Here is a 21086-nt window from a genome sequence, read left to right on the forward strand (position 1 = left end):
TAAGGTCAATTTAATTAGATTATTACTTCGATATTAGCCACATATGACTTCATATGTATCTAATTTGTCATTAAGGGGTATTTCCTTATCATTGGATCATAGTAATTTCTATATTTATTCACTTTAATACAAGAAACACAGGGAATAAAGAAAAAGAAAACTATTAACTCATTTTTTAAAGCAAACGAGCATATATTGACAAGTCAAGTGAATTCTCCATCCAATATTGATATATCAAATTCAAGTGATCAACAATATAATAAATCTCTTATAATTGATGTTGATGTCAGTTGTCTTAAACTTGATCCAGTATTACGTACTCCGATATGAAAATATCCTGTTAATCAAAGGGATGAAATTAGACGAGCTTACATTAAGATGGGGGCATATCAACCTATTAAGAATGAGTATCCACTGACCAAATTCGAAAGTTAAAATCGACAATTCCAAAGTCATTGGTTTAAAAAATTTATTTGGTTAGAGTATTCTCCTTCGAAAGATGCTGCATTTTACTTCCATGCTTCTTATTTGATCATAAGCATCCTTGTAATCCTACATTTACAACGGATAGATTCAAATATTGGAAGCAAGTTAATGATGGTGATATATGTGCATTTTTTATGCATATAAGATGCAATACTTCACCACATAATAATGCTGTGGAATATCTTGATAATTTGATGAATATACCTTGTCATATTGATAAAGTGAAGAATGCACAATATTCATAAGAAAAGCAGAAGAACAGATTGCGGCTTACAACAATTATTGAAAGCATTTGATGACTCACTTTACAAGCATGTGCATTTAGAGGGCATGATGAATCTCCATCTTCTAATAATCGCGGAAATTTTATTGAGATGATAAAATTTATGGAAAAAATAAATGAGAATATTAGAGACATTGTCTTAGAGAAAGCTCAAAGAAATGTAAAGTATACTTCACCAAATATTCAGAAAAATATTTTGAATATTCTTGCTAATCAAGTGAGAACTAAGATTTGTAAAGAAATCAGGGATGCAAAATTCTGGATTTTCGTTTATGAAGCAAGAGATACATCTAACAAAGAGCAAATGACTATTATATTAAGATTTATGGATATTGATGGTTTTTTACGAGAGCGATTCTTTGTCATTGTATATGTGACTGATACAATTGCTGCAACACTTAAAAAATAAATATCTAATGCTCTTGGTTGTTATGACTTGCATATCCACATGCGGGGACAAGGATACGATGTTGCTAGCAATATGCATGACTCTTGGAATGGGTTACAAGCTCTTTTCTTGAAAGATTGTTCATGTGCGTATTATGTATCTTGCAATGTTATCAAAATCGCGAGTGAACTAGTAAACTCATACAAATCGCGAGTTTACTTATGAAAATCGAGTGAAATCGTGATAAAATCATGTATTAAAGTAAAATTGGAGCAAAATCATAAAATCGGATCAAAATCATAAAATTACATTTAAACTTATAAAAATATGATTTTTAAGATAATTTTATCGATTGTGTGTCGTTAATAAAAGGGAACTATTTTGGATAAAATGATATCGTTGTGGGACGATTTTAGATTTGCATTTGTCGAATGATTTATATTAATTTGTTATCTTGTATTTTATTTATCTTTAGACTTAAGCTTTAGACTTGAATTTATGTTTATGTTGTATTTTCATGATAAAATTTGGTTGTTTAAAAGTTTAAAATTATGAGTAGTTTATGATTATATGAATTAAAATGTTCTATATGTAGATTTATGTTATAATTTTGATTAAAATATTTAATGATCAATTATAAAGAATATCAGGTTTATTTTAAAATTGATTTAAAGTATGATGTAAAATCTTACGATTTTACGATCCGATTTTATGACTGCTCTAACGATTTTACTTAAACTCTCGATTTTGACAACACTGGTATATTGTTTCGCTCATTGACTTTAACTAACATTAATTATAGTTGCTGAAAAAGAGGTATTCATTTGGTTAATCTTTTCAAAATTGAATTACATTTGTAATCTGTTTAACGCATCTCCTAAACGTCATGCTGAGTTACTTTCTGCTCAAAGAGTTAAAGTTGCACATATGGTAGCTATTGGTGAACGTGCTGGTAGAGGATATAATCAAATTGAAAATTTAGTACGGCCTAGAAAGACTTGTTGGAGTTCTAATTTTGACTCAATTTGTAACATGATAGATTTGTATAACTTTGTGATTACCGTGTTAGAAAATATGGTGTATGATGGGCCCTATAACTCCATCCGTGGTGAAGCTAGTGGTTTGTTGATAGCAATAAAGTCTTTTGATTTCATATTTATATTACACTTGATGCAAAAGATAATGGGGTTAACAAATTTTCTTTGTCGAGCATTACAAAAGAAATCTTTAGATATTTTAAATGTAATGGACTATGTTTCAACTACTAAAACATTGCTTTATATACTTTGACAGAAGAAGGATTTGTTATTCTACTTAGTTATGTGAAAGAAGTTTATGCCAAGTATGACATTGAAATACCTCTCATGAAAGCTCATTATAAATTTTCTATAGGTCGTTATTGTCAACAAAATGATTTAATCACAGTTGATCACCACTATCGATTGGATGCATTTCCTGTTGTAATAGATTTTCAAATTAAAGAGCTTAATAGTAGATTCAAGGATGAAGCAGTCAAACTTCTTAAGCTTAGCTGTGCTTTGGAACCTAAAGAAAACTTTAAGCTTCTTAATGTTGATCATATCTTTCAACTTGCTGAGAAATTCTATTCTCTTAATTTTGATACACAAGATTTGCACCACTTAGAATGCAATTGGATCACTATAAGATTGATATTGTTGGCCATGAAAGATTTCAAAATTTATCAACTATTTATGAATTATATCGAAGATTAGTTGAAACAAATAAATCAGGATTATACAATTTGATCGACAGATAATTTTTTCTCATTTGTTAGTTTATATATTATAACTACATCATTTATTTATATATTGGATATAATATATTTATTTAATTGACAGGTTGATTCGTTTTGTTTTAACTCTTCCCGTCTCTATAGCAACAACAGAATGAGTATTTTCAGCTATGAAACTTATTAAAGTAGTTATTAGTAATAAGATGGAAAAAGAGTTTTTAATAGATTCTATTGTCATCTGCATTGAACGGGAGTTGGTTGAAAATATTGATAACGATATAATAATTAATGAGTTTAATTTTAAGAAGAATAGAAAAACACAACCTCAATAATATTTTTGCCCTATGTTTTTTAATGTATTGAATATTAAATATTTTTATGTCATGTTTTTTTAAAATTTATTATTCACATATTTTTTCTAATTTATTTGTATTTTTGAATTAATTAATGTTTTATATCAAGTGTCTGTCCATATACCCTTGAATCTTAGCTATGCCCCTGCTGGGTGGGAAGGTAAATTCAGAAAAGATCATAGTCAATTTTGACCAGATTTTAACTATGATCTAACTTACAAATTACAAAGGGGGAATCAGAGATTACATACTAGAGAAAATTATCTTTTTTTTTTGTCACATGAATTCCATACCTATCAATTATTAATTTGTATTAATGTTTGGAATGTTGGATTGATAACTGTTCATTTAAAATACTTTTAAATTTATTTCGAGGGTGAACACATTTTTTAATAAAATTAAATTCATCATCTCAATAGGATATTTGTTAATTTAATAATAATAATAATAATAATAATAATAATTTATATCACCGCCGATTCGATTTTTGTTTAAAAAGGACAAAAAAATCTATCGTGGCTGGGGAGTGCCGTCTGTTATCATATGGCGAATTATGGGTGAGCAAAATCACGGTATCCAATAGTCCTTTTCATCTAATAAATGAGCTTTGGTATACACTTCACAGCTGGTCTCAAATATTTTGGCATTCACTATCCCATTGAAAGAAGCAGTATCACATAAAAGAAATTATTTTTTTTTTAAAAAAAACTAGCAAATAAATATTATTTATGAATTGTCATAGTCGTCGTCATTTTCTCTAGTACCGGAAACGTTCGATTGAAATAATATATATATTTTCATCCATATTTGTCAACTTGAATGAATTGTGAATTAATTAGCATTTGTTTGCATTCACATTTGTAATCGCAGTAATATCTCTTGTTTAATATTCTATAGTAATTTTAAGTCAAATCTGCTATAATAATTTTTTATTATATTTTATATTACTTAAATAATTGTACATAATTTAATTATGTGTTTTTAAAACATATTATATATATATATATATAGATATATATATATATATAGATATAATATATATATATATATATATATATATATATATATATATATATATATAATATATATATATATATATAGATGATTTATCAGCTATCGGCGATCAAGTTATATAGCAAGTTACATCCATATCTTTTAATTTAATTTTAATTTTTAAATGCAATTTTCTTTGATATCCATCTGTTCCTCTTAGCTCAAATCTTCAAGTCCAATCTATTCACCGCCGGCGGCCTCCGGCCGCCTGGAGCCACCCATACTATAGACCAGAAGGTGAACCCGTCGGGGATAGCGTCCGGAATCCGACCGCTATCGCGACGTACTAGACGCTCGCGACTGGACGTGATCGCGCCAGATTCTGGCGTGATCGCGGCCGGATTACGGCGCGATCGCGGACGGAATATGGCGCGATCACGTCCAGTCGCGATCGCGTCCGGAATCCGGCCACGATCGCGCCGGAATCCAACCGCGATCTCGTCCAGTCGGCAGCGTCCAGTCGGCACGATCGCGTCCAGTCGGCAGCGTCCAGTCGCGAGCGTCCAGTCGGCAGCGCGTCCAGTCCGAAATCCGGCACGATCGCGTCCAGTCGGCACGGTGAGTGTTTCGTTACAGCGAGAAGAAGAAGAAAACAATTAAGAAAGAGAAAATATTACATTTAAAAAATTAAAATTAAAATGACATTGCAAAGTCCGTAGTAATCTGTAGGATAGAGTCCGTAGCATAACAAATCTATATATATATATATATATACCCTATCGTCTATTTTATATTAAAAAATATTTTATTATTTCGATACATTTTATCAAAAACATGAAAAAAAAAGAAGATATCTGGTGATCCTTTCAGTCTGAATTTGTTTTTTCATTAATAATTAAGGTAAATTGAAAATTATTCATGACAAACAGTCTAAAACTTATTTCTCGTGGTTGCACTTGGACATTTTATTTGAAAGAAAAATTTATATAAATATATCATAGTTGAAAACCTTTTATTATATCGTAGCAGCTAAAGAAAAATTCATATAAATATATCATAATTGAAAACCTTTTATTATATCGTAGCAGCTGGAGCAATAAGAGACCAATATAAATATAATGGAAGGTGCAACTAAAAGATTTCAATTTCTGGACTTGATGCTAGATGCGTTTTATGATTTATTTTAGTGGTAAGTGAAAATTTTTTATGAAGTTGGATTGATCATCATTAGGTATAATCAATGAGATTAATTAAAATTATCAATAAAAAACTAATATAAATAAAGTGAACAAAACATTCAAACAAATAAAATTTGTCATTGCGATCAAATCGAGTATCGATCAGGGATGTCGGTGAAGTGAAATGTAACCAACTGCTGATACACTTCTATTCCCATTTTTGTTTTTTTTTTTAAAATTTTCCATTCACAGAATAATTAAGCAAAAAACTTTCTTATTCTGATAAAGCATTGCAACTATTTTTATAATGTATAATTTGTCGGCATAGGAAATAATTAATTGTTTAAACAAAACAAATTTACTTAAAATGCGAAAAGTACCTTTCTAAAGATAAAAAAGGTCCAAATTAAGAATTTGTTTGGCTGCCATTCCCATTAATTAATTCCGCCTGAGACAAATTGAAGATTTGTGTCTGTATTTTTAGTTAATCTTGGGTGATTAAAAAAACACTCGTAGTGGATGAATCTATTATCCAACATTCTTATATCAATACGATGTTTTTCCTAATTGGTCTTTAGATTATAATTCGCCATTATATAAAAAGATAAATTATAAGATTAGTTTATAATCGATATTCAAATGGCTGGGATGGAAAGAGAACAGAGAATCTTTTGATGTTTAAAAGGTTAGTGAAGACGTTTGAAAAACAGAGGAAAAGGAAAATATATTAATTGGCAATTATTTAATTATGTGGAATTATTAAACTAGAAAACAAATTACGAAAGTGGAGAAAAAGAAAGCCCAAAATCATGACAAACCCAAGCCGATCGAGAGAGAGGGAGAGCGATCTCAAGAATGGGGATAAAGGAGGCGTCGGAGTCGCCGATTCGTATTTGCTGTTGCAAAAGGCGGGTCCCGCCGCCCAGCGGCCCCCTCACCCCTGCCCCACGAGTATGAGAGGGAGTAAATCACGGTGAATACGGGCCCGGTGATGACATGTCATAACCGGTTGATCCCGCCCGTGGGGGCCGCCGATTCGTATTTGCTGCAAAACAGATCCTGTTCAAGTAAGGTCGTTCGTATTTGCTGCAAAAGGAAAAGGGGGAGAGGGAGAGAGAAAAAGAGGTAGGAGACGGAATCTGCCTTTGGCCTGTTCTTTGCATCCACAATCCTCCACGCCGTTCGATAGATTTTTGCTGAAGAGAAGAGGTCTTTCTTCGCCATCGCCCCATTTCTTCCTCCCTCCCTCTTCTATTTGGTATCTTCTTTTTCATCATCTCAAAGAAGTGAGATTTTACTTGTAAAGATTAATTTTCTTCTTCTTCTTCTTTTTTCTCGGGGTTCGGTGATATTTGAAGATTTTGTTTGCAATTACTTCTTCAAGGTTGCCTTTCCCTCCACCCTTTTGCAATTACTTCTTCAAGGTTGCCTTTCCCTCCACCCTTCTTCCCGAGTACTCATCTTCGACCGATTACTCATCACTGAGAGGAGAGAGAGAGAGAGAGAAATTTAGTGCAGAAGGAATCGGATTGCCCGCATCGAAGAGCCAAAAAAAGGGCGTGTTTGTAATCTGGGAATCAACGGATCCGCCAACGCTATTCGTTTGGTTCAACTGCCTCGCCGCTATGGAGTGCATATTGGAAGTGATCAGGACCCTCCCGATGGGGTCCTGCCTGTCGTCTGACGGATGGAGCGGCGGCCGCAACCCGTCGTCCCCGGCGTCGCCTGCTTCCGGGGCCAGGCGGCAAGGCGGAGGCATAAGGAGGCGACGGCCGTCGCCGGAGGAGGAGGAGCTGGACGGAATCTGGGAACGGATGTGTCGTAATGGCGCCACCAGCGCCGCGTCGTTGTTCACCCAGCAGGGCAAGAAGGGGACCAATCAGGACGCCATGATCGTCTGGGAGGTGATTGATTTTGTCGCCCGCCATCATTGGAATTGAGAATTTTGTGTCTTGTCGAATGCCTTGACAACTATTTTTGTCGCATCAAAATACGACAGAATGCCACTCTTAATCCCATGCTAAGATCCTTGTGTAAAGATCTGTCACGCTGAGGTTCTATGTTGTGGAAATTAATCCATATGCTAAAGATACAGATTACCGACACTGATTGACCCAATCCTTCCTGATCTTGTTTATGGAAGAATTTTTTTTGTTTGCTCATCTTTTATAGCCATAACAACTGTATCTTTGACATGCAGAATTTTGGTGATAGGAGTGATACAATCTTTTGTGGAGTTTTTGATGGTCATGGTCCAAATGGCCACATGGTGGCAAGGAAAGTAAGAGACATCCTTCCTTTGAATCTATGCGCCAATTTGCAGCTAAATGCAGGAAATCATGATTTGAAAGAAAACAATATTAATATCATGAATTCTGAGGCAATTCCGTCGACAATTCCTCAAGAAGATCCCAGACCTCCTAATGGCTGTGATGAAAAAGACAGGCATTCAAAATTCTTTAAAGCACTGAAAGTTTCATTCCTAAAGACTTTTCGAATAGTGGACAAGGAACTGAGACTGCATCCGGAAATTGATTGCTTTCTCAGTGGGACAACAGCAGTCACTCTGGTCAAGCAGGTCGATAACTCCCCACATTTTATCTTCATCTGATAAAGCTGCTATCTATCAGTTAGTGATCTTGTGTCTTCTGTAGGGTGAAGATCTTGTCATTGGAAATGTTGGAGACTCAAGAGCAGTTTTGGGTACTAGAGATGAAAACAACTGTTTGATTGCAGTCCAGTTGACTACAGATCTCAAACCAAGCCTTCCCAGTAAGTTTTTTAGTCTTTTTTAAATATTTTTGAATCTCCCATAGTTTTAGATCCTATGCTTATTCATACATCCTGTCATGTCTGTCCTTGTAATCCATTTTTGGCATCCTTTCATTCCTAACTTGCTTTCAATGTACAAGAAATTGATATTCCTATGTTGCTAAAATTCCTTGGCATATCTATACTCAAATGGACCATTCTCATTTAAGAATGAATCTATGTTCTCAAAAACACCATTTAAACTTCAGCACGTTTTTATGAGACAACATCATCATTGCATCTCTTACTAAAGCTTCAGTGGAGTTTGATTGGATAACCATTAGATTATTAAGCAAGACATAAGATGGGGCCTTCTTTGCATGTGATGGTAGCTATGAATGTTTTAATTCATCTCTTATAGTCAATCCACTTTCAAATTCTAGATGATATATAACTCAAAGACCTTGATCCATAAGAGTTGCACCGCAACCCGGCGTGAAATTGTGGAGTCATTACAATTAAAAATGAACTTCTTGATTAAGTTTTCTCATTGTGTCTCATTTTGAGAACATTATTTGTTTCACAAATTTCATTTCCCTTACATAAGCAACTAGCTTATGCAATAGATATCAACAAAGGTTGCCAAGTAGTTTTGCTTAACGAAGCAACCACTGAAGTTTAATTTCTTCTAATATCATTCTTTTCTTTTAAGGGGAAGCTGAAAGAATTAGGCGTCACAGGGGCCGTGTCTTTGCCTTGAAGAATGAACCAGAAGTGGCTCGGGTATGGTTGCCCAATATGAACTCCCCAGGCTTGGCTATGGCACGGGCTTTTGGAGATTTTTGTTTGAAGGATTTCGGTTTAATTTCTGTTCCTGAAGTTTCATACAGACGTGTTACAGCAAAAGACGAGTTTATCGTCTTGGCAACTGATGGGGTGAGATTTCTTATCTTGAATTGTTTCTTATCAACATCAATGTGCTAAATGAAATATCATTTAAGATCTCCCCAAAATTTTGTCAGGTTTGGGATGTTTTATCAAACAAAGATGTGGTAAGCATCGTCGCCTCTGCTCCAACAAGGTCCTCTTCTGCTCGTTCTCTTGTTGAATCAGCCGCTCGCGCCTGGAAGTTGAAATATCCAACGTCCAAGACTGACGACTGTGCTGTGGTTTGCCTCTTCCTTAATTTAGACAAACCAAACTCCACTGTCTACCGTAAAGATGATCAACTCAATAGCATCGAGGTTGTCAGTTTTTATCAGAGCAACGGCAAGCATGCCTAAGGTTTCATTCATACCGGCAATCTATCCGATCATGGTGTGCTCTAGAACGTGAGTATAAGCTGCCACAAGAAGAAGAACGTCCACCAATTATCTTCCTGATTGAAACTTCCAGTGTTGGTGAGAAGAACAGCCCGACTATATTAGAATGTCAAGGTGTTGTCTCTCTGTGTGCCATCGTCATTTGAATTCTCATGTTTTTTTTGCCATTTGTCTTACCACGTGAGAAACTACTTTGTCTATATTTTTGTTCATCTACAATTTAAGGACCTAAATTCATGATAATTGACGTAGCTAATAAATTACAAACCAGAATAATAATTTGTTCGAGGGAATAAAAATCATCAAACATTATTCAATCGACACGAACGACCGAGACCATTAATACGACGACGAAGACTTGTTCGATTATTCTTGGTCGTTCAAAACGCTTTCATTCTCTCCGTCACCGGCGTCCTGATCACCTGCAATACCTGCACCACCTCCGCCATGGTCGGCCTACTCGATGGGATATGCGATGCGCACACCAGTCCTAGCTTGAGGGCCGGCACCACCTCCTCCTCCGGGAACTCGCCCATGCTCGGGTCCACCCACTCCGCCGCCGAGCTTCCTTGTTCCAGCGCCACTCTCACTTGGTCCACTAGCACCGCCATCTCCTCCTCCCGGTACTCCACTGGCCGCCTCCCCGTCACCACCTCCAGCATCACCACGCCGAAGCTGTACACGTCGCATTTCTCGTTAACCCTCACGCTCTGGCTCGCCAGCTCCGGAGCCATGTAGTCGCCGCTGCCCTGCAACCTCGCCCGGTTCACGTACTTCTCGGGCTTGGTCACTAGCTTCGCGAGACCGAAGTCCGACAAGACGGGGTTGCGGCCGACGTCGAGGAGGATGTTGGTGGACTTGAGGTTGTAGTGCACGAGCGGCGGCCGGAAAGCGTGGTGCAAGTGCGCGAGGCCTTCGGCGGTGCCCATTACGATGTTGAAGCGGTCGTGCCATGACAACGCCGGCGAGGTCGCCGGCCGAGGATCGTGAAGCATGGAGTGTAAGCTTCCATAGGGGATGTAGTCGGTGATTAGTAATTGCAACTGTGGCGTCCAGTAGTATCCACGGAGCGGCATCAGCTTTGGGTGTCGCGCCTTGGCCAGCGCCCGGATTTCTCGGTCGAAGTCGTCGTGGTAATGGACTAGGTCCTCGGCTATCAGTTTCTTGACGGCTACGGCGCGGCCGCCTCCGTCGCGGCCAATGGGGGCTCGGTACAGGGTGCCGAACACTCCACTGCCTACTTCGGTGGCCTTGGCAAGCAGAGCGTCGGCGCTTCCGACGAAGTCGTCGCATCTACGATAGGTCCTCGCGCCGAACAATACAATCTTCCCCACGGCCGGCGTTGCCCCCGCCGTGACGATCGAGCTCGAGACTTTGCTATCCAGCGCGGCCTCCGTCCGTACGATCCGCCTCCGCGCAGACACGCTAAACAGAGTGACGACCACGACCCCCACCGCAATTACGAGGGCGGCGGAGATGGCCACCAGCGACGACACGCTAAGAAACTTCCGGTGCCGAATTGCAGCCGAAGACGGGTCCGCGTCGGCGCCGACGGTGACCATGCCGCTGTTGCGCGGGTAGGAATCCGGGTCGAGGACGAGCGGCTTGGGGACGTTCATGATGCAGGGCTCGTTCACGAGTGGAGTACAGAGGCCGAGGTTGCCCTGTAACGCGCTTGGGCCCAGGGAGGGAAAGATTCCGCCCTCCGGCAGCCGCCCAGTGAGCCGGTTGTGGGAGATGTTGACTGCCAGAAGGCTGTCGAGGCCGCCGAGCTGCTGCGGGATCTCGCCGCTCAAGTTGTTGAACTCCAGGTTGAGGAATTCGAGCTTCTTGAGGCGCGACATGGACGCCGGGATCGACCCGCTCAAGCTGTTGTGTGACGTTCCCCTGCAAACAATTCAAAAGCGAATTAAATCAACAACACCACCTCAAATTTAAATCGAGGAATTGAATGGATTATATCAATTACAAGAAGTAAAGAGACGAGCAGTTGCCGATCTCGTCGGGTATCGAGCCGGTGAGGGAATTGTAGTCGAGCTGCAGCACAGAGAGGCTACCGGAATCGCACAGGTCCCGTGGTATTGTACCGTACAACCGGCAGTTCCGGAGATCCAACACAGCAAGGTAGTGAAAACGACTAAACTCGGACGGCATCGGTGCCTGGAACTCGTTCGACGAAAAGTTCAAGTACCTCAGACTCGACAACGTCGCCATCTCCGGCGGGATCGCACCCGTCAGCCGATTGGATGACAAGTCCAACGAGCGCAGAGTTTCCGACATCCTCGTCGACGGCGGCGGCACCGCGCCAGAAAGGTAGTTCGATGCCAAGTCGAGCACTTCGAGGCCCAAATTGAACACGCCGTGAGGAATGCTGCCGCTGAGCTTGTTCCCTTTCAACCGGAGCTTGCTCAGCTTCGAGCATTCCGCCACCGCGTCTGAAATCTGCCCGGTGAGCAAGTTGTTGTCTAGGTTAAGATAGTTCAAGCCCTTCAAACCTCCGAGGGACTCCGGTAAGGGGCCAGTAAGCTGGTTATTGGACAGATCCAAATGCTGTAGAGCGGAGAGGTTTCCGATCCACGCCGGAAAATCTCCGGATAGTTTGTTGTCCGACAAGGCTAGGAAGGTGAGAGACGTCATAGATTGGAAGGTATCCGGTAGGTTTCCGTCGAGGGAGTTGAAGCTAATGTCCAATGTCTCCAAGTGCGAGCAGAGCCCGAGGCCGACCGGCACGGTACCCTCGAACTGATTGTGAGTTAGCCGGAGGATCTTGAGGTTGCGCTGGTCGGAGATTCCATCGGGGATGGTCCCTGAAAAGGAGTTTCGCGATAGGTCGAGCGCTCGCAGACGAGTGGCTTGCTGGAGGCCGCTAAGCTGGCCGGAGAGCCCGTTGCCAGAGACGTTAAGGTGGAGGAGGAAGGGGCACTGCGACAGCGGCGGGAACACGCCCTCGAGGCGATTGTCGGCGAGGGAGAGGAATCGGAGGGAGGCAGGGAAGGAGGGAAGAGGTCCGGAGAGGGAGTTGGATGAGAGGTCGACGGAGAGGACGGAAGAGAGAAGGGAAAGGTCATCGGGGAGGCGGCCGGAAAAGGCGTTGCGGCTGAGGTCGAGCGAGCGGAGCGAGGGGAGGAGGGAGAGGCCGGAGGGGATGGGGCCGGAGAGGTTGTTTCCCGCGAGGGAGAGAGAGGAGAGTGAGGGAAGGCGGTCGAGGCCGCGGGGAAGGGAGCCGGAGAGGGAGAGGTCGGGCAGGGAGAGACCAACCACGCGTGAAGTGGCGGCGTCGCAGGTCACGTAACGCCAGTGGCAGGGGGAAGCGTCGGCCTCATTCCACGAAGCGAGCGCGCCGGCGGGGTCGTCCAGGGCAAACTTGAAGACGATGAGGCCGAGTACCTCGTCGTCGAGCGGCGCCAAGGCGGAGCCCCTGGCGGAGGACGATAAGAGCAGTAGCACTGGAATTAAAAAAGCTTGTCGGAGGAGAAGGACGGAATCATCTGGAAGCCTCATTCCTGACTCTGCCGCCTCCGCTCCTCCTCCTCCTCCTCCTCCTCCTGCAACAGCACTCATTCTGTTGCCATCTCTCTGCTTCGGCTATTAATGACTCTCCATAATTTCAGGAGCTCTGGTGGTACGTGGTCTGCTAGATTTTAGCTGGAAACTCGTCGAGGAAGAAGACGCAGAAGAAAAAGCAGAGAATGGAGAGTCACGGAGAACAAACTTTTGCCCTAATACTCCATGAACGTGACACTGGCACAAAGAACAAACTTAAATTACTTATCTCTCAATTTATTTATTTAAAAAAAAATTATTTTTACGTTAAAATTTTGAACTGCAACTGTGTATTACTTGTTTTTTTTAGCGATACGGTACAAATACACATGGAAATGGTCACACGCAGCCTCGTGATTTCTCAATCGAATCCAGAGCAATTATTCTAATGAACTAATAGGACAAACTAATGCAGGCAGATGGGCAACAAAAATACAGATCCGAATCGCTGGACCGGATTAAAAACAATCGAAAAAAGAGAGGACAAAAACACAAACTATATTATCATTCAAAATAAACATTTTTTTCCTTGTGAAAATATTTTATTCCCGAAAGAAATCCCCAAAAATTTATGTCTATGGCTCTTAAAAATATTTCCCTCTTTAACATAATTACAAGAGAACAGCAATCACGAGAAATATGATTGTAGGTGTCCTATTATTATTATTATTAGTTCATTGCCCAATTATTTAATCAAGAGAACATAAAGAACAAGATGGGTCACGGGTCCTCCGGTTTCTTCCAGCATGAAGAAATCACGGATCGCTTCTCCTCAAGTCAAAAAGGGTGAACAAATGACAGAGCAGACCGATCTCTCTATTTTTCTGAAGGAGAAAAATATATATTTGACATGTTTTATTGTCATTTTCTGAATAAGACATCGGGACAGAAACATCTTCGGGACAGAGGATCCGAGCTCAACAAATGGGGGACCCATTATTTCTATTTGGCATATAATATTCTTTTTTATTTAATTTTTAAAATATCTTTTTACATTTTATTCTAAAACTATTCTAAAATCAACTGGATCGGTTGTGTGGTTTACTTTAGCTGACTCGTCAGGCTTGTTCGAGCTTTGAAAGCCAAGCCAAATGGAGCCCGATACGAACGCGAGTCGCACCAAATATGAGATTGGATTGGCTTAATTGGTTACCCTCGCTCTCCTCTCCCGTTCGAAGCCGGCGAGCGGCGATGGCGTCTACCTGCGGCGTCGACACTGCAGCCTGGAGCCGCCGCATCCTCCTCTTCTCTTCCCGATCCCAAAAGACGCGCTGGGGTAGATGCTCCTTGGGGTTCCCCTGTCGGCTATTCTCCTTGTCCTCTGGTGCCGTTCCGTCGAACGCTTTGCCGGCGATTTCTTGCGGAGGAGCGCGCTCTTCTAGGGATCCTTATTTGGAGACTCCTACGCTCCGTGATCTTTGCCGCGGCAAAGTGCCGGGACACATCTTGCAGAGGTAGGTCGTCTGACTTCTCTTGTTCGTCTTGGTTGGAGTTCGGTTGGGGTTATTTACATGGAAGGCTAGTTCTCTCCGTTGTTTATTAGGTTTTACGTACTCCAGTCTGGATAGTGCGTATAACAGCTGATCGCTCAACTTACCATTCGATGATTGAATGCCAGGTTTAATTCTCCTCATTTAACGCCGCAATTTGTTATTGGGTCAATTCATTGTGATCAGTCCTGGTAACTCCTCTCAGAGAAGAATGGAACGAACCAGTAGATAAAAAGAAGCTAACAGTTTGTTTTTTTTTTAATAATTAATTTGAATTATGAATTCCACAGTTTTGAGAAAAAAGAATGCATCACATTAGTGGAAATTATGGTCAGTGTGGGATTTCACTCGGGAGGAACGGTTGTTCATCATTATATACGCTTACAACCTCCTAATAATTGTTTCGTCATTTATATGTTTTTCTTTAAATGATTTAGTTGCTGTCAATGTTAGTAATTCTACAACTACAAAGACGTTAACTATTTCTGAGCCTTTACAAAAATTTAACTACCTTCAAGGTTGATAATCTCAAAAAAGAGTTTCTTTTGGATAACCCTCTCTCCATTAATATAAAGGATATAATTGATGAAGGCCTATTAATTGATCAAACTGATGATTTCTACTTCCTGTCTCGTTTGTACCACTTTAACTATCTTTTCCTTCTATTTTTGAAGTTGCTGTTATTCCTCTTATGCCCCTCTTGATATCCTATATTTTATTGGTATCCTCACTTTTTAAAGCATTATTATTTTTACGCAAAAACAGTTGACATGATCTTTAGTTTTGAAATATTAACTAGACATCATAACTTATAGTCATTCAATATTCTCAGTAGATTGATTCAATATCCTTATCTTTGGTCGTCTTATATTCTAATTTCTAGAGTAATTGGTTCCTTGGATTTCATTGCTCAGTAGTACATTCTTTCTTATGGAACAGGGCAGAAGAGATTGGTTACACTCAACCTACTAATGTTCAATGTCTATCCTTACCTCTTTTGCTGTCTGGAAGGGATTGTGTTCTCCACGCTCAGGTGATTACAAGTTAATTATTGCTTTCATATAATGATCTAAGTTAAGTGTGATAATTATTGGCAGAGTAACATACAAATATTATTTATGCTTTTTTAAGGCTTTGGTAGAATGGACTTGCAGTTTGGAGGACATTTGCAAGCAACTAATGGCTGCAAACCGTCTTTCTTAATTATTAGTTTTTTAAATTTTCTTTGCCTCTTCTAGCTTTCTCTTTGCATGCACAATTGGCAAATTCAGCAGGACCCATTTACATAACACAATTAGTCTCACAAGTTTTTTAGGTTCTGATCCAAGTTTAATTATGTACAAGTCATAAACAACTCATCATGCATCACAAGAAAATAGGTTGTCTCATTATGCATCTTGCCCTGTGTTTATGGCCCATTTAACTATTCTGTGATATTAATCTATGAAAACTCTAGGTTATATACAAAGTTGGATAGATTTTTTCCCTAAGACCATGAAACTCTTAGTTTTTGCTTATACGCAATTATTTTAGTTATTTTTTCTTTTGAAAGTTCAAATGTTTATTTTTTTTGAATTTGTTCTTAAATTTTCCAATAAAATCTAAATGGATGAGTTGTGTCATGTAACATAACTTGACTTGAGTGAACGCCTTAGATAAATCTGATTACATGGACTATCTATGCCTTGCATTATAGAGTCTGTGAAAGCATCAATTTTTGATGCATTTAACACAAGGTGCTAAACAGTGTTATTTCAGAAACTGGTAAAGGATATTCCTAGCATTTACATTTGAAAGTGAGATGAATTGTACCCCACTCTTTTAGGGTGGTAATGCAAGAATCATTCAGGATTCAACATTTCAGTTTAAGGTGTTTGATAACCTTGGAGACAATATTCTAGAGTTTGTTTGGAACCATTGCACATTCTGAGACCATATTCTTACTGAACTTTTCCCTTTCTCTCCCCTCAAAACCTACAAAAGAAAAAGAAAAATTCGCAGATGACTTCATGAATCGTGATTGCAAGGGCTTGCTAGTTCCTAAGATTAAGTGGAAAGTGATAATAATTACTGAAAAGTGGCTGCCTTCTCAGCTGAGAACACATTTGCGCCTGGGGTTCATATGGGTTAACTTGAAGGAACAGGTTTTTGTACACATCTTAGATCAGCTTATTTGTACATATCTTTATAGGTCATTGAGTTCTAGTTTGTACAAGATGAGGTTTGACTGTATGATACATCATGTATATCCTTTGAGTATTCTGATGTTCAGTTGCTTGAATTATTTATAATTGATATAGTTTTCACCATGTAATTCTTCTCACATGTTTCTTAAATTTCTATGTTCCTATTATCTTTTAAAATGATTGTTCAGACTGACATGATGCATTTTGTCCTCTAGACAGGTTCTGGAAAAACATTGGCCTATCTTTTAGCAGTATTTTCAGCCATAGATTTCACTAGGTCCTCTGTTCAAGCACTTATAGTTGTGCCTTCTAGAGAACTTGGAATTCAAGTAAGTGTTGTCGGTTAAAAAATGACAACACCAAAATAATCAAATTTCTGATTCCGTTGTTTCGTATTTAATGCAAAGGTTACAAAAGTGGTTAGAGTGCTCACTGCAAAGCCGGTTGGATTTGAGATGATACATACATGTACAGTCATGGCTTTGTTGGATGGTGGTATGTTGAAAAGACATAAGAGCTGGTTAAAGGTACCATCCCAGTTCTTTTTTATTAAACATTGGTATCATTGTGACAGTAATTCTTTTGATATAACTAAGGGTATATGACGTTGACTAAATGGAATTCAAAGCACTACTCTATAGAAAATGTGGCTAAATCTGAGTTGATAGATATGTTGTCCTCCATTTTCTTTGATTAAAGAATGTTTCGTGTAGGAGATTCCTTCTTTAAAAGAAGAGGAAGTCTAACTTAAACCCTTTAAAAGTGATCTGACCAAAATAGATAAAATCAGTTAAGAAAATGGATTGAATGCCTTGAAGTTTATAAACAGATTCAAGTCTATAAACACTAAGCCATGCACAGAGAATAGTTTGGTTGTAGTTTACATTTTATCCTTTTTCACCACATTCAATTTATCTCATCAAAGAAGCATCTTTGTTATATGTGTAAAAATGAGTGCTTCATCTCTTGTATGTATTTTTCATATTATAGTTTCTCTTTTGTTACATGTAATGGTAAAATTCATTTGCTATTCATATCTTATGTTTTGCAGGCTGAACCTCCTCAAATAGTGGTGGCCACTGTAGGGAGTTTGTGTCAAATGATTGAGAAGAACATTCTTAAACTTGAAGCAATGAGAATTTTGGTTATTGACGAGGTTTTTCAAATATCTTCTTATTCTTTCTTGTAAATAATTAATTGATCCAAATAGAACTCATCTTTCTGTTGTTGGGTGTTAGTGGCTTGGAAACTCAAACAAAATAGAACTAAAAGGTGAAGAAAAAAAGTTAGACCAACATAAATAGAAATCAAATGAATAGGACTTCAAAGGTAAGATAAAATAACTAGATCTGAAAAACGTATTTGGAAACTAGTTTGTTTGCATCATCCAGCAATCAGTTGATTGAGCATGCTTATTAGTAAGACAATCTTTTACAATGACAGAGATAAGTATAAAAAATCAATTAAGAGAGAGCATTGGAGTAGAAGCAAATTCCTCTTTGAAATTGATAGAATTTGTAAGGTGTCGAATCTCCAATCTCGTCTTCAGTAATCCAAACACCATTTATTCATCTTTGTTCAATCAATGCCTTTCGCCACTTAGCTCCAGCTCATTTAGATGCTTTTGAGCATGTTCACTTATTTAAATGTTTATATCAACAAATACAAATTATTATTCCAGCATGATCTATGAATGAACCAAGATTCTGAAAACTCATCCGCATCAAACCCCTAATATTGCTTGAGGATTTGTTGAACTGCCTTGTTTCTTTCTGATATCTCCATGTGAGGTATGCTTTATATTGTTCCCACTCTATGTTTCTAATTGCATTTAACTAGCTACTTAAATCTTACCTACACAATACATTTGCAAAATTATCATCTATTGTTGCGCAGTTTGATTTTCATTAATTCCTTTGTGACATCGCTTTGATGCACAGTGTACCTTGGCAGGTTGATTTTATGTTCCATTCATCTAAACAAGTGTACCCTCTTAGAAAGCTCTTGGGATTGTATTCAACAATTGATACTCGACAGACTGTGCTTGCTAGTGCATCTATTCCTCAGCACAATCGGTTTCTTCATGATTGTGTACAGCAAAAGTGGACCAAGGTTCTCCATTTTCTGACTTCCTATTAATGTTAAACAGGTCTTATCCATTTCATAAAAGGCCTTACATTTCATCTACTATTTATAATTAATCTTCGTTATTTCAGAATGATGTGGTTCACGTCCACGTGAACCCTGTGGAGCCCATGCCATCACAACTTCATCACAAATTTGTGGTATGACATTTTGTTAAATTAACAAAAGTTCAAATGTGATTCCCTACTTTTCCAAAGATTTCTGTATTACCTTGTTGATGATGGACCACGAAAATTTCAAATACTTAGTCGGATCATATTAATATAATTCAAAAATGTTTCGATATGATTAACCGTTCTTCTTTGTTAGCCAAACTAATGTAGTTTTATTTCTTTATGTTCCAATCATTACTTTACTGCAGATTTGCAAGAAGAAAGAAAGACTATTTATTTTACAGTACTTGCTTAAGTGTGACTCACCAAAGTCGGGTATAATTTTTGTCAGCGAACAGGTTTGCGTTTCAGTTTGTATTTTTTTTTATCAACAGCTACAAGAAATTTTTTGCTAAAAAAATCTTCTACCAAAAAGATTCTTTCATGTTAATTTTTGGTAAAAGGGTTGATGTACCTGCTATCTTCCATCCCTCTGTGTCTAGCATGTGGAAACATTCTCCATATATGTAGATTCTTGTCGCATCTTAGCAGTTTGTGCAGGAATTTAGGGTAAATTGTATGTACAGTTCACACAGTGGCATTTTATGTTCTCTCATTTTTTCTAAAGTCTCCACTTTATTCCATCAACTTGCTTATATTCTCATTTTCCCACACTGTCACGTGCATACTTTTAATGAGATGTATATCAGTGTATGGACTTCCAGTCCTAGAGGTGCATATATTTACTCTATATAAGAAGAACTCCTGCAACTCCTGTAAAGCACTTGCAACTTAATATCGGACTTGATTTATAAAAATGTTTAGTTACCACCATTTTAAATTCCCGGGCAGTTTAACCAGTGGGTTCCATTCTCTACGGCAACAACGTAATAGTGTCGTTGTATAAATACTCTGATCAATTAGTCTCAAATCAGGAAGTTTTCACGACTGTAAGGTTCATACTAATGTTGCTACTTGTAAGCAAACTCAGTTTCTTTATTAGAATTTCTTTGTTAAAATTATTTTCTAGGATCCATATTGTACAATCCCATTACCATATTCTAATTCCACAATTTGCACTGTATACTTCCTTTTATATTTGAACAGTCTGAGAAATCGAAAAGGCTAGGGCATCCACCTCCAACTACTCTCGTCCTGGATTTCCTACAAACTTCTTATGAAGGAGACTTGATGGTTTTTCTCTTAGATGATGACATGAACATCAATGCTCGAGCGAGCTCCTTCTCGGTAAATATACTTGCACAGTATATATTTCACGAAAGTACACGGATGTGTGGCCTTTAAATTACAAATAAAACCTTTTGCAGGAAATTAGAGAAAAAGAGTATCTTTTGGTCTCAACAGATATATCTAGCAGAGGCTTCGACTTGCCGCAGACGACACATATCTACAATTTCGATCTACCAAGAAGCGCCATTGATTATCTCCACCGAGCTGGACGAACGGGGCGAAATCCCTTCTCTGAGAATGTATGCAGTGTCACTAGCCTTATCACACAGGAGGAGCGATTTGTGCTACAAAGGTTTGAGAACGAGTTGATGTTTAATTGTGAGGAGATGTTCTTGGAGCCTGTTACGACTTGAATATCTTCATAATTCCCAGTGAGTAGTTATTTGATTTAAAGTTGAAATTCCGGCGTGAGCACGGTAGTGTACAAGGCGGCATACCTCCACCATCGGTCGTTGCTGGTGGTGGTGATCAAGTGTCCCTTTGAGACGGTCTACTGGTTAGCGCATGAGGTGCTGTCATTATGAGGTCTGGAGTTCTAATCTCGGCTATGTCGAGATAAATGTTTTCCTCATGTGCAAGTCACTATTTCAAAGACTAATAGTTACTCATGATTTACTTTTTTCGTGTTGGTCCTGAGACGGGTTCGTGGGGGCGCTAGGAGCGAGTGTAGTCGCTTTTTGCCACCATGGTAGCGGCGATCAAGTCGATTGATCTGGAGTGGCTGCGTGGATCTTTCTAATTTGTTGTTATGATTTTAACGACAAATTAATTAAAATGTTGAGATAAAAAATAAAAATATTATTGGCGTAGAAGGTAATAAACGAATGGAGCTACATTCGGGGCATTGGTTTTAATGACAAAATGATTAAAAT

General features: G+C 38.9%; 3 protein-coding genes across 6 annotated transcripts; 2 read left to right on the forward strand and 1 right to left on the reverse strand.

Annotated features, from left to right (window-relative positions):
* Positions 1 to 6507: 6507 nt before the first annotated feature.
* Positions 6508 to 9750, forward strand: LOC122048768 (probable protein phosphatase 2C 33). Its single transcript, XM_042610294.1, has 5 exons — positions 6508 to 7338; positions 7635 to 8012; positions 8089 to 8206; positions 8898 to 9121; positions 9208 to 9750. The coding sequence occupies exons 1-5, from the start codon at positions 7060 to 7062 to the stop codon at positions 9466 to 9468; spliced, it is 1260 nt and encodes a 419-aa protein (XP_042466228.1). The 5' UTR covers positions 6508 to 7059; the 3' UTR covers positions 9469 to 9750.
* On the reverse strand, positions 9727 to 13247 carry LOC122048758 (probably inactive leucine-rich repeat receptor-like protein kinase At3g28040). Its single transcript, XM_042610286.1, has 2 exons — positions 11477 to 13247; positions 9727 to 11394 (listed from the first exon to the last, which is right to left on the reverse strand). Exons 1-2 carry the CDS (start codon positions 13066 to 13068, stop codon positions 9888 to 9890), a joined length of 3099 nt encoding a protein of 1032 aa, XP_042466220.1. The 5' UTR covers positions 13069 to 13247; the 3' UTR covers positions 9727 to 9887.
* A 904-nt stretch (positions 13248 to 14151) lies between these two features.
* On the forward strand, positions 14152 to 20614 carry LOC122048778 (DEAD-box ATP-dependent RNA helicase 58, chloroplastic-like). 4 transcript variants are annotated; one of them, XM_042610326.1, is made up of 11 exons: positions 14153 to 14504; positions 14594 to 14668; positions 15480 to 15573; positions 16946 to 17055; positions 17134 to 17253; positions 17778 to 17882; positions 18680 to 18838; positions 18943 to 19011; positions 19233 to 19322; positions 20071 to 20211; positions 20292 to 20614. In XM_042610326.1, the coding sequence occupies exons 3-11, from the start codon at positions 15519 to 15521 to the stop codon at positions 20565 to 20567; spliced, it is 1125 nt and encodes a 374-aa protein (XP_042466260.1). In that variant the 5' UTR covers positions 14153 to 14504; positions 14594 to 14668; positions 15480 to 15518; the 3' UTR covers positions 20568 to 20614. The 4 variants fall into 4 exon arrangements, with proteins under 4 accessions (XP_042466246.1, XP_042466260.1, XP_042466238.1 ...); XM_042610304.1 differs by lacking the exon at positions 14594 to 14668 and having other exon boundaries at positions 16942 to 17055; XM_042610320.1 differs by lacking the exon at positions 14594 to 14668 and having other exon boundaries at positions 14366 to 14504.
* Positions 20615 to 21086: the final 472 nt, after the last annotated feature.

The sequence above is a fragment of the Zingiber officinale genome, chromosome 1B (genome assembly GCF_018446385.1).
Source record: "Zingiber officinale cultivar Zhangliang chromosome 1B, Zo_v1.1, whole genome shotgun sequence".
Taxonomy (NCBI): Eukaryota; Viridiplantae; Streptophyta; class Magnoliopsida; order Zingiberales; family Zingiberaceae; genus Zingiber; species Zingiber officinale.

Bases quoted from the DNA above. Each gene is read 5' to 3' on its own strand.
- LOC122048778 (XM_042610304.1), top strand. From the start codon at position 14,176: ATGAGATTGGATTGGCTTAATTGGTTACCCTCGCTCTCCTCTCCCGTT. The intron at 15,574-16,941 runs GTGATTACAAGT...TTTGTCCTCTAG, and splicing joins ATTGTGTTCTCCACGCTCAG to ACAGGTTCTGGAAAAACATT. The intron at 17,056-17,133 runs GTAAGTGTTGTC...TTTAATGCAAAG, and splicing joins CTAGAGAACTTGGAATTCAA to GTTACAAAAGTGGTTAGAGT.
- LOC122048768 (XM_042610294.1), top strand. From the start codon at position 7,060: ATGGAGTGCATATTGGAAGTGATCAGGACCCTCCCGATGGGGTCCTGC. The intron at 7,339-7,634 runs GTGATTGATTTT...TTTGACATGCAG, and splicing joins ACGCCATGATCGTCTGGGAG to AATTTTGGTGATAGGAGTGA. The intron at 8,207-8,897 runs GTAAGTTTTTTA...TTTTCTTTTAAG, and splicing joins TCTCAAACCAAGCCTTCCCA to GGGAAGCTGAAAGAATTAGG.
- LOC122048758 (XM_042610286.1), bottom strand. From the start codon at position 13,068: ATGAGTGCTGTTGCAGGAGGAGGAGGAGGAGGAGGAGGAGCGGAGGCG. The intron at 11,395-11,476 runs GTAATTGATATA...AATTGTTTGCAG, and splicing joins TGCTCGTCTCTTTACTTCTT to GGGAACGTCACACAACAGCT.